The sequence below is a fragment of the Phodopus roborovskii genome, unplaced genomic scaffold (assembly GCF_943737965.1).
Source record: "Phodopus roborovskii unplaced genomic scaffold, PHOROB, whole genome shotgun sequence".
In the NCBI taxonomy this organism is placed as follows: domain Eukaryota; kingdom Metazoa; phylum Chordata; class Mammalia; order Rodentia; family Cricetidae; genus Phodopus; species Phodopus roborovskii.
In genome coordinates, this window is record NW_026126424.1 from 15524662 (window position 1) to 15537709 (window position 13048).

A 13048-nucleotide genomic window follows, 5' to 3' on the forward strand; every position below is an offset into this window, starting at 1 on the left:
CGTGGTTTTCAGTGTTGGGACTCTAGAGAAGCAGGAAAAGCTAAAGTCTGAGACTTTTGCATTGAGGGTAGTGGGACTGGGATTAGATGTCCCAGAATCGATGAGTAGTTTCTCGCTTGTGTTGTGTGCAGGCAACTAACTCAGTTCTACTTCTAGGGATTACAGCATGGATTTTTTGACTTCGAGACATTTGATGTGGATGAATATGAACATTATGAGGTTTGTATACTTAATTTTCTTTTGTGGCATATAATTTCATGTTGGCGAAATTAAAAAAAAGATAGTACTATTACTCTTTAATTAAACCATTTATCATTTTTTTTAAATAGTGGTCAGCTTTGGTTAATGTGGGGTCATCAAGTTTTAATGTAGTAAAGAGTTCTATTCTATCTATCTATCTATCTATCATCTGTCAATGTACCTACCTACCTACCTATATATTTATTCTCTTGTCAAACTTTATTGACAGTCTCTGTGTACCTTTAGCAAGATAATTTTGAAGTGTAGCTTGGTAGTTAAGTTCTATATTACTTTTACATTAAAAGTAAAGTCTCATTTAAGGCAAAAGTAGGTTTTAGAATACTTTCCGTGATACGCATTTGATTTGGAAACTCAGTTGCACGCACCTAGTTGTAACACGTGGCTGCTCTTTTCCCCGTGGCACCATTGTGAGCTCTACCTGTTCAGTGGTGCCTAGTGGTTAGGGATGCTTGTCTACTCTGCTTGGTGCCATACAGCAGTGCTGAGGGACACTTTGCAGTAGGATGGGAGAGGTTCAGAGGCAGTTAACTTTTCTTTTTGTGAGGGGAGGAGCCTGTAGAAGGTGAGGAGGACCAATGCCGATTGAGCATAGCTCATCCCTTGGGTTTTTCCAGGAGAACTATTGGCTACATTGCTCTCCCAGCATTTGCAGCAGACTTCCCTGTTTGGGCTGCTGTCCAGAGTATGTCTGTTTGAATATCTTGCTTGTGTGTAAAATGTGCCCTGTGTTTGAAGGTTAAACTGTTCACACTTGGTCTTCTGATCCATTCATCTACCTGTTACCCCAGGCTCAAGACCAGATTTCCCCTCTCTACCCCACCACTGTCTTGTGAGTGGTGGGTTCCCATGGCTGGTACTGGAGGATGCCTTCTGTCTCGTTTTGCAGTCTGCTGTCATTTACTCTGCCCTGGGTCAGAACTCTTCTCCCTGGACTGCTAAAGTTGCTTTCTACCTGAGCTGTGGTCCCTTTCTCAGGCTTCTTCCACAAGCCTAGCTGGATGATCTTAAAACAGCACTCCCTCTTGTCTTGTTCTTGGCCCTGCAGTGGGATGAGTAACCCTCTGTCCCACTCTCTCAGTTCTGCCAAACTCTGGCTACCTCTGGAGCCTCACTGCCATTCCTTGCTATGCCCAGTCCTGTTCCAGTCCCTCCGAGCTGCCTGTTGACCACTTCTCGAATGCTTTATGCAGTCCTTCATCGTTCTTACCCCCCTACTCCTCATTTCATGTGTGTGCAGAATTTGTGGAGACCAGATGTTCCTTCTGGAATTCTGTCTTCTTAGTTTCACTATTCACAATTTGTGCCCATTTTTCTTACATCAAGGCCATTTACATATAACTTTCATTTCCTTAGTAGGCAGCAAATTCCCTATAGATGGGACATGGCTTAATGGAAAAACACATTCCGTGTTCTTGTATACACACCATTAAGTTCAGAAAATCTAGATTTAACAAAGTTGATAATTTGTTAAAATTTGAGACTATTGTTCAAATTGTGTGTGTGTGTTTGACTTTTTTAGTAGTGGCAGAAGAATCTTTTCATTTTAGAAAGGAAGGAAGGAAAGAAGGAAGGAAAGAAACTCCAGAAAACTAGAAATAGAGGACAGTGCATTTATAATGGACAAGACTCATTTAAACATTTAAACATATATCACTTATGTAGTCATTTAAAAAAGTGAATTGACCTATTCTTCTCTTGGAATGCTTTCTATAATTTATTTTTTAAAAGGACACATAAGAGTGCTTATATATTGATACTTTGTAAAAGTAAAACAAATCCTGAGAAGGTGCCGCCACATCATAATATATGCTTATAGCTATAGTGTGAGTTGAGGTGTTTTACTCTGAAGCTAATGAAGCATGTGCTTTATAATCCTCTCACTTGCAAACGGTGTCTCTTAAGGTTGTGCACCTAATTCTCTGAGTAATTTTGTCCTCTTATAATGAACCTCCAAATAAAATAAGTTACAGTGCTCTCCCCAAAGAGTTCCAGGCCCTGGATCTCTGCTGTGTGTGTATGAGCATGGAGGACACACCGATAAATATGCCATTAAACACTAAAGACATTTCAATTAAAAGAGTGATTCAGGTGTGGGGGATAAAGAAAGAGGAGGCACAGATACCACACAGAGCAAAACAAAACACAAAAACCTAGCTGATGTTCCCTCTGCCTCCACATGCCGATGTTATTGATAAACCTTACTCACAGAGGCAGTGCTGTGTGACTCACAAATCAGCCACCCCAACAACTGGAACCTGGTAACAATTAGGTCCTCCTGCTGTCACCAGAATTAGTAAGAACCTTGGCAGTAGTAGGAGCAGAGCAATAGATTTTGGTGACTGTCTAGAAAGTTGTTATTATTATTATTATTATTTGCTGAAATGTTTTATTTTTAAAAAAATTTTTTTTGTACATGCAACGCCTAACCCATCACATAGCTTATCAAATGGAAGGTCGCAATCAAGTGTGGTTGGCATTTCATAAACATTTGCTTAATGAATAATTGAGTGAAGGGCCACTTTTGTGATGACCTGTGACCCAGGCACTCCTTGTCATAATGCCCCTTGCTGTTTGCACTGCTCCAGAGAGCCTTGTCATTTGGTGAACTGTGAAACAGCCAGAATGATGTGTTTCATTTCATACAACAAAAACAGTGGTATTCCAGGGAAGGACTTGGAGATTTCAAAGTAGAATTGTGCTATTGACAGCAATTGTGAGACTTACTGGGAATGATTTGGGGATATTTAGGATGTCTTTTCATAGGCTCTTTTCATCCCCTCTGGCTCTAATACACTTTCTACTGGAGTGTTCCAAGGTCTCTCAATTTTTGTATCTTGTCTGTCTGTGGGTATGTATGTGTTCCTGTATGCTGCAGGAGGAATCTTCTTTGATGATTTCTGAACAAGGCACTGATCTATGAGATAGCAGAATGTCATTAGGTTCCATTTTACTGTTTTTTTTTTTTTTTTTTAAGAACTGTAGTATTTGGTTTTCTCCTAGGTCCCTGCGATATCTAGTCTCAGGTTCTTACTCATTTAAGTATTACCAGAGATGGAGTCTATCTTGTGAAGTAGGTCTCAAATCAAATCGGATGTTGGTTGGCTACTCCCACCAGCTTGGGACCACCATTGTGCTATCATTCCCTGCAGGGAGTACCCCATTGTAGAGCAGAAGGTTTGTGGTTGGACTGGTGTTAACATTTCTCCTGTGTGGCATGCAGAGTACCTTCCTGTACCAAAGATGCTAGGTGGCGTAGGGTGGAAACTCTAGGTAGGCACCGGCTTTACTTCTCCATACTTGTCCATGTTCAGTGAGCTGTGTAGGTATTGTCTTCAGCAATGGGGCCTTGCTGTCAGTTTGTCTTGGCAACAGTGTGGGTTGTTCGAGCACTCCCATGGGACCCCTTTGGCCAACAACTCAATCAGATGTAGCCCAATCCTAGTTTAGAAGCTTCATTTGGTGACAAGAGATGTCCAGTTGGGTCTCTCTCTCCCCTATTATCTGGTGATTTCATTTAGATTGCCTTCATATGTTTATATATTTAGGAAGCGTCTACAGTGTTTTCATACTCACCTGCCTCACGTGGCCCTGAATTTTAGCTGTACCTCCCCATATTCCCTTGCTTGTCCCCCTCTTACTTCCCTCTCCCTACTTGATCCTCCTGTTCCAGTCCCCACCCGATCTTGCCATGACTATTCTATTTTCCTTTCCTAGGGAGGGCTATCTGACACCCAGTCCCTTACTCTATATCTGCCCTCTCCCTCATGGTTTCTCTGTGTAACAGCATACTGGCTGTCCTGGAACTCAATCTGTAGACCAGTCTAGCCTCAAGCTTACAGAGATCTGCCTGCTTCTGTCTCCCAAGTGCTTGGATTAAAGTCTTGTGCCGTCACTGCCCAGCTCTCTTCGTCTTCTATAAGATTATAGCTTGGTTATCATTGACTTAACAGCTAAACCCATATATAAACAAATGTGTTCCATATTTGTCTTTCTGGGTCTGGGTTACCTCACTCAGGCTGATTTTCTTTCTAGTTCCATCCATTTACCTGTGAATTTTATGATTTCATTTTTTTTAAACAGCTGAGTAATAAATACTCTATTGTGTAAATATACATTTTCTTTATCCATTTGTTGAGGGACATCCAGGTTTGCAGTTTCTGGCTATTATGAATAGAGTAGCAATGAACATGATTGAGCAAGTGTCTTTGTAGTAGGATGAAATGTTCTTTGGGTATATGCTCAAGAGTAGTATAGCCGGATATTGAGGAAGATAAATTCCCATCTTTCTGAGGAACAGCCATATTGATTTCCGTGGTGGCTATACAAATTTGCATCCCCACCGAGGAGTAGTCTCCTTGCTCCATATCCTTGCCAGCATGAGCTATCATTTGTTTTATTGACCGTAGTCACAGACACTTGTTACTAAACTACATTTGATATGTAATTTGGCTTTAGAAGTCCAGGCACTTGGAAAGCTGAGACAGGAGGATTGTCATGAATCCAAGGCTAGCCTGGGTTACTCAGACCCCATCTCAAATAAAACCAACCACCTACCCACCACCCAAGACCAAACCTTAAGCCAGCGAGACCACAGTTCTTTCCTCATTTTTATGTCTCTGTGTGGTATACCTGTATGCATGTGCATGATTTTGCATGTGTGGGAACACACATGTGTTTGTATGCATAGGGTGGATGTACATGTGTGAGCATGTGGACGGCTACAGTTGATAAATCACCTATTTTATTCATTAAGGAAGAGTTGGTCTCTCAGTCAAATTCAGAATTCACCAATATGCCCGGACTGTTTTTTGAATCCTGTGTCTCTCTGCCTTTGGAGGCTAGGGTTACAGGCAGGCCCACCAGATATTTATGTGACTTTCTGGGGGTCCAGCGCTGGTTCTCACACTTGCGTGGCAGGTACTTTAACTGCTGAGTTATCTCAAGACTTTAAAGGAGGTTTTTATGATCAGAACACAATTTATAAATACAGATGATTGGTCAGCAGAGCTTGTTTCAAATCTAATGACGAACTGTTGCCCATCCCTCAAAGATTATATCCGCTTTCACCTGCCATTCCAGAATCTAAAGCTTGCAGTCTGTAATTAGCCATATAAATATTTTAAACACTTCAGTAGCCACATTTAGAAAATACTAAGAAGAAATGGTGCAAGTATTTTAAGTAATATATTTCAATTAATTCAGTATATCCTACATATTTTAACATATCTAGTTAATACAGATATTATTAATAAATTATTTTACATTCTTAAGCATTATACCTTCAAAGCCTAGTGTGCAGTTTACACTATGGTATACTTGGATTTGGTCTGCTCACACTTTAAAATACAGTAGCCATGGATGTGTGGAATAAAGATTCCACAAGAATGACAGGCTTAGCCATGTATGTCATGGCCCCCCGGTGTGACATGAAGCCTAGGGAAGCTAGACAGGGTTTATCTTGTTGCTTCATCTGCTCTAACTGTTCATGTGAGAGTCCTTTAAAGAATGTCCAATTTAGAATGTTTGGAGAAAGATGCCTCAGGAATTTGACTGTTTTCATGTGATCCCCAGATGCTCATTCTCCTCAGAACTGAGAAATAGCAAAATGTCTTCCAAATACGGTCTCTCCAGGTTCCATGTCAACCTGTCTGTCCTGTTGCTCACACTCACATTGCCCAGACAGGCAGAATCCTGCAGCAATAGTAGGACTATTCAGAATGTCTATTCAGCCAGCCAGGCAGCCAGGCAAAGTTACTAGAGGGTGATCTACGAGCTCCCTGTATGAATCTTTGTCAACACACCTGCACTTTCCACCAGTGCTCATAAGGGATTCTCAAAGACTCTGAGAACTAAGACAGCAGCCACTCCTTTGAAATCTAGCCATGGGTCAGTTCAGAAAAATAACATAGACCCTTTGTCCTTGAGAGAAATGAAGATGAAAGGGCGCTAGTGTTCAATTCACATTGTGACGCTGTGTCCCTGTGTACACATGGACAGTATGCCCTCTAGTGGTGATGTCAGCGCTGTACATCCTTCTGCTTTGAGGGCCTTGGTTTAGGTAATTGTGTATACAGCGAGTGGGTGTCAGGAGTCAGTTTCCCATATTATTTTGGGAGGAAGTTGTTTTTGCCAAACAGACCTAAATGCCACTGGCCATTAATTTCTGTCCACCAGGGAGGATCCGAAGCTGGTTCCTTATTTCATTAGCTCCCTCTGCTTTCCAGAAGGGATTCTGGTTTTGATGAATGGTCCATGAGCAGGTGACCTCACAGGAAAACACACAGGGAGGTTATCCACTAGCAGTACCTGTTCTTAGTTGAGTGCAGGATGACCGAAGAAGAAATGTGGAGAAAGGAACTCCAGAGGTGACCTGTTTCTGTGCTGGTGATGAGGGGGCACTCATTCCTGTGGTTCACATTCATGACCTCCTTTAGTGTTTAGCTCATTCGATTTCCAAGAGTTTCCTTAAGTAGTAGGTGATTAGGTAGAGTTTAAAGTTCAACATCAATGTCAGAACTTAGCAATTGCCTAGATTGCTTTCTTTGAGATATTTTGTGTCTGCCATTATCCCCCCACCTCACTCCAAAACTCTTCTGCCCTTTTGAAGAGGAGGGTGTTTTGTTTTTCAGATTTTTTTCAAGCTATTGGTGACTCGACCTTGTTCTTTTACTTGCTGACAATCTGACCTTGGCAAGTGAGAGCCACACACCTGCCTATTGTCTACCTGATGACAGAGGTACCGCTGCTGCTTTCACAGACACAGGGCTTCTGATTGCTTTTACCATGGCACACAGTGAGCCTGATCATATTTGCTTAACACCAAGTAAACACACATCACACCTGTTGGCAGATGGGGGCCTCTGCTTGTCCTAGGCCCCGCCCACTCTGATGAGGGAAACTTTGCTTTTCAAAAAATAACACTGGGACCAGGGAGATGGGTCAGCCGGAAACATGTTTGCCAGGCAAGCATGGAGGCCAGGTTTAGATTCCCAGAACCTAGGCAGCAGACTGGCTCAGCGGTGTGTGGTCTGCGATCCTAGCACGTGGTGGATGGAGGTGGAGGAGAGCATTGAGGTAGAAGGGTCACTCTGTTTAGTGGTTCACTGGGAAGCCCTTCTCAGCCCGTGTAGCTCATCTCATGTAGATGAGCTGTTTATAGATGACACTGTTTATACATCTGTGTCTTCGTGTACTCTGTGCGTGTGTGGGCAGAAATGGTGTCTTATTTGCCTTTGCATGAATAACGGAAGCCACTAGCAGAGCACACACACCTCAGGTCGTCAGTTGGAGTTGAGTTTAGGAAATGAAATAACTAACAGGCAGATGAACGAAATGTTGAAAGTAGAGGGCAGTGTATTTCAGGCACCGTGTGTTATCTAGTTCCAGTGGAAACTGACCAAAACCTTTTGGGTTTTTTTTTTTTTTAAGATTCTGATTTAATTACAAAACTTCTCCTTTCCCTTTCCTCTCTCCAAACCCTTCAGTGTACCCTTCCCACTCTCCTTCAAATCCATGGCCTCTTTTATCCCTAATTATTACCATGTGCATCTGTGTATATGCATATACATATATCCCTAAATATAACCAGCTCAGTCCAGATAATACTACCTGTATGTGTGTTTTCAGGGCTGACCATTTTACTTCAGACAACCAATTGGTGTGGGAAGACCACCCTTCCCATTCCAAGATTCCATCAGTTGCCTATAGTTCTTTCTGTAGAGTTGAAGCCTCATGGGCTTTTCTCTGCCCGGTCTGGTGTGTTGTGTTCATTGGTATAGTACTTGTTCAGCTCTCGTTTAGGCAGTCATGTTGATGAGACTTTCAGGGTGTAGCTTCTGATATTGCTAGGAGACACAATCTCACAACAAACTCCCTAGACTGAGGTGATTAAGTAGGAACCCATTCTGAGTTTTGCAGTGACCTTCCAAGGAACATTCATTATGGTTAGACTACCTTTTCAGTATAACATTCTCCCAACTTGAGTAATTTTAGCTTTAGACTACTTTTTGAAATGATATGCTTTTCTTTCATCATCAGCTCATCTACGTGACTATAACTTAAAAAAAAAAATCAGTGATTTGCAACAAAGATCTAAGACTGGGTTTGTATGCAATGCCAACACAGTTTATTATATGACTGGGGTATGTCAAGGCTGACCATGTCCTTCGTTATTTAAGAAAGCTGTCATACTAACCAGTGAATGTTGACTCTTGCGTTTTCTCTTTAGCATGTTCTATAAGAAGCAGTGAAGTTTGTAAGGTCTTTCATCTCAGGGAAACAGCAGGAGTGATTGTGTGATGGGCAAGGCTGTGCTTGGGAGTGGCTCTGCAGAGCAAACTGGAATGGAATCTGGATGCTGCTTAGTCTGTGATCTCTTGCTCATGCATTGTGGGCAGGACCGTGTACTCTCCTGCTCCAGGACTGGGGTCAAGCAGGCCTCCGAGTGCAGGTGTGTGGGCATGTCCTCAGCCATCTGGAGCAATTACAGAGAAACACCTCCCACGGGGATCTGGCTATGAGAACTATTTGAAACATGCTTCTGGAGCCATCTTATTGTATTTATTTCACCACTTGAAGGCCACAAGTTTAAGGGAGTCAAATTCCTTCCTGGCCACTACAGCTGCTGCTCGGGAGGGAACCAGGGTTTCCACATGTGCTAATAAATCACACTCATTGCTAGTTACAGATCACGTGGGCTACAGTCTCTAAAACTTTTTAGGTTTCCCTGTCTTAAACAATTCCTCATGTTTTTTTCCACTTCCTCTTTAATTATTGTTTGATTTCTTTCCTCTCTCTCCCTTCCCTGTTTTCTTTTTCTGTATCTTTTTGTGTTTTGGTTTTTGTTTTTTCTGAGACTGGGTCTCCCTGTAGCCCAGGTGGCCTGGACTCATTGCAGGCCTCCTGCTTCGGCTTCCCAGGTGCTGGCCTTGTAGGTATTTTCCAGGTTTGGTCTTCTTCCTTGGGCCATTCTGTGGCCAATCTCTAATTGTGAAAACGTTTTACTTCCTCACTCTGTAAGGTGGTGGCTCTTGGGTTTTCCTTCCTGTCATCTCTGGGCATCTTTTCCAGATCTTTTTGTTCTCTGGGACCCTGCTATTATAGGACCTCATGATTTCCGGTTGAACACGCTTTCTGTGTTTTGAACACATTGGCTTTTAAGTTTCAATAGCAACATGTGTACTGCTGTTCCTGGGCCTCATCTTTTGAGCATTAAAATGACATCAACAAGCATGCTGGAGCTTTGCATCCTGTGGTTGAGTCTGCAGGGGTGCTCACTGGCCTGGCCTGTTGGAGCAATCTCTCTGTCTTTCCCATCTCTCTCTCTCTGGCCCATGCTCTGTCTTCCCTACTGTCTGTCTCCCTTGACGGCAGTGTCTCCCATCCCAATCAGTCCACACTGGATATGCCCATTCTTCCACCACATTCTCATTCAAAAGTAGAACTTAACCAGTAATCTGGAGTTTGTTGCTTGTCTAGAGCCAAAGGACATGGAAACTTAATTTTAACCCAACAACTCAGATATTGATGATGCACAAGGGGTCCAGCTTCATGACACTATTTGTATTTATGTAATAAAGCTGTACGATCGGTGTGAATTCATTGTTTCAGAGGTTAAGAAAAGGCGAACCTTTAAGATGAATTTTTAAAAAGATATTGCAGCCATCACCTTAGTTTTTAGAGTACTCTTTCTACCACTCCCCTCTAATGAAACTCTTGGATGGTACACAGCTAGTTCAGTGCATGTTTTCCTTAGTGGGCAGAGGGATGGTAGCAGTGTTTTCCAGTTGGAGTTATTGCGGGGACTGAGTGAGCTGTACCATTTGGCATGGTAGGGATGTAGCTCGTATTTGCTATTATCATCACCAATATTTGTCATTCCCAAATAAAAGCACTAAGCATGCCTTTTATTATTTTGTGTGTAGCACCAAGTTACAGTTCTTAACATGTTTTCTAGGGAAACATACATGATACAATGGTAGAAAACACATATTTCTAGGCTAGACAACTGATATTGGTAGTCTGGTTGTCAGCCTGAAGGATGTTCTGTGGACCTATGGTAATGGTAAAACGTCTGAATATTTGAGCTGGAAAGAGTATTTGTGAGTAGTACACCATAGACACAAATATATTTCTTGAAAGTGCAGAAATACACGCTTTCAAGTCAAATTCCATTTTAAGAACAGCAACAGCTGCTCAAGAGAAATCAAATCTTTTTGTGGACTGAAGAATCCTAGAGTACGGTGAGCTACAACATCTAAACATATCCATTCTAGAAATGTGACGTTTGTCTGTCTGGAGCTTTTCTTGTAGTGTAGATCACCTGAAGTTTTTCTAACTGTGTTTGGTGAGTAGTGAGCTTTATTTGTCTTTCAAATTTAAATCTAAGACCCAAATCTTGTCTATTCTACAAACCTTTCCCAGGCTGCTAAAAAGAGCCCACTGTTACCTAATGCTTGTCATTTTAGGTAGGAAAGTTCACAAACACAATTCTGTTGATAATGTGAGTGAATTTATCTCGATGATATACTACAGTGACTTAAGCTCACTGCCTCTATCATGTGACTGATTATAAAGGGTTACTGTTTAACCTAACAGATGTCTGTAATCGAAACGAACAGATGTAGTACAGTATAGTCACTTGACCCCCATAATGGCCAAGGATACAGAAACAGTGAAGACGGAGAGCCACTGCCTGCTATTGTTGACAAGGAATTGCTTTTGTCTGTTGATAATTGGAGCTCATGTTTGTTCTTGAAATTTTACAGTGTATGAAGCTTACCCGTTACTCAAGGGGGCATCTTGGATCATTCATTTAAACTGTTTTATTTAAACAAGAAACCGCTTAACTTCTTATGGAAAGTTGTACATTCGATTCTTTATTCTAACTGTTATAAAGAGATAGCTATACATGTGCTTATATGGCCATAAGGTTTTAGGGTCCCATGGAGAGCCTATGTTATTACGATTAGGTTACTACAGTGGATGCATTTTCGAGATGCCATGTAAAGTTTCTTTTATATCTTTTATGATTGGAAAGATTTTAGGAGTAGGAATTGGCCACCCAAGTTTTGATTTTTCACAGAAGTGGCAATGGGTAATGGTAATGAAGCAGTGGGTCTGAGCCTGTCATTCTAGTGCCTTTAGCCCACGTTAAAGAGTCCAGGCTCTCTTTGGCTCAGCCGCCTATCACAGGGGCCCTCTCCATATGCCAGAGGAAGAGTTCGTTTTATGGAGATGTGTTGCTTCCTGATGAAGGTGGAGACTTGGGCCAGGGGTGGAGTAGGGTGGGTGGAGGTGTGAATGTTTGTAATGCATTACAGGAAGTCTTCTAGCCACCTGCAAAGCCTTAGGTGTAACCCAGTCTCTGTTCAGTCCTAATGGGTAAATAGCATAAGGAAAGGAAGAAAAAGGGAGGAGATACTGGAAAGAGGCAAGGTGACAGCCTATTTTTTTTTTTCTGCAGTAAACAGTATTTTCACCTTATTTCATAGTAGTAGACTAATCAAGAGACAAATTTATTTTAAGCCAAATAACTTTTTCAGATAATCTAATTTTTTTTTTTGGTCATTGGGGTAGAAACTTTTCTTAAGAGAATTTACAAATAGCAGGTTGTAAATCAGGTCTATCTTGAAGCTTTTATTAGTTTTCCTTCATGTAAGTCTCATTGAGCTAGTACCAGTAGTGTGATAAGCGGTTTTATTTGTAAAGGTTTCCTAAACTGCATAAAAATTGTAAACTACTTTCTTTTCTTTTTCCACAAAATTCTGCCAGCGAGTTGAAAATGGAGACTTCAACTGGATTGTTCCAGGGAAATTTTTAGCGTTTAGTGGACCACATCCGAAAAGCAAAATTGAAAATGGTAAGTTATTTACTCCTTTACCATTTAAACACTTATTTTAGTTCAATTTCATTACTTCCTCTATTTCTATATACAGTTCTTTTCTTTTGGTAATATCCTTTAAGGAATATTTATTCATAGTTTTCAAAATTAAATGGTGTATTAAATGCTAAACTTGTAGTATGCGGAGCTATAACCCTGTTATATTTTATTTTTTAAAAGCAGATTTATTTTATTTTTAGTTACATGTATGTGTGTGTGTATGTACGCTCTCTCTCAGTGACATAGATGTCCCCTTTAGGGCTGAGCACTCAACTTATTCTTAGCCCTCTAACCATATTTATGAATCTCCTCATTGCCTGCTTCTTCCAGCTTCTCTGACCATGGTTGAGAACATTTACGGGGTTGAACTAATGTTTAGAAGGCAGTTTGACAAGGTGTCTAGTCGGCAAAATGACAACAGTAGACACCCCTGCCTCCCAGGCCTATGACCCGGTAACCAGGCATGGATTCTCTCCCATGGATCAGACCTAAAATTCAAACAGAAAGCTGTTGTCTGGAGTCAGGCACTTATTGAGCACACGGTGGACACATCTTGCCTGACCGGTTGGTATTGTAGCTTGCAGGGTCCACAGCTGCGTGAGACTCTTGGGACTTTTTCTTCCACGGTAGTCTGCATCTTCTGATGCACTTGAAAGTTAGCCAGCAGGGAGGAAGTTTCCAAGTCAGTTCCAGCTTGATTTTTCTGTGTTCTCCGTCCAAAGTATGTTGTGTCATCAGCAATAGGGTCTTACAATGTAGCTATGGTGAGTAGCTAAGGAAAAGCTGTGATTTAAAAAATAGTTGATCAAATAGCTGTTGCTAGGAGGTAGCAAAAAGCAGCCTTCTAGTTATGGGGTCCAGGCAGAAAGCACTGTGTGAGTCTTAAGGGTGTGTTTGTGTGAACAG

At 41.6% G+C, this 13048-nt stretch overlaps 1 protein-coding gene across 3 annotated transcripts in view; it reads left to right on the top strand.

The window, feature by feature from the left end:
• The window catches only part of Cdc14a (cell division cycle 14A), a 156248-nt gene that overhangs the window by 80857 nt on the left and 62343 nt on the right, over nucleotides 1-13048 (top strand). For all 3 annotated transcript variants that reach the window (XM_051185623.1, XM_051185622.1, XM_051185624.1), the window contains 2 exons: nucleotides 157-219; nucleotides 12034-12121. In XM_051185623.1, coding sequence (XP_051041580.1) covers nucleotides 157-219; nucleotides 12034-12121 — 151 coding nt within the window. The remainder of the gene's footprint in view (nucleotides 1-156; nucleotides 220-12033; nucleotides 12122-13048) is intronic.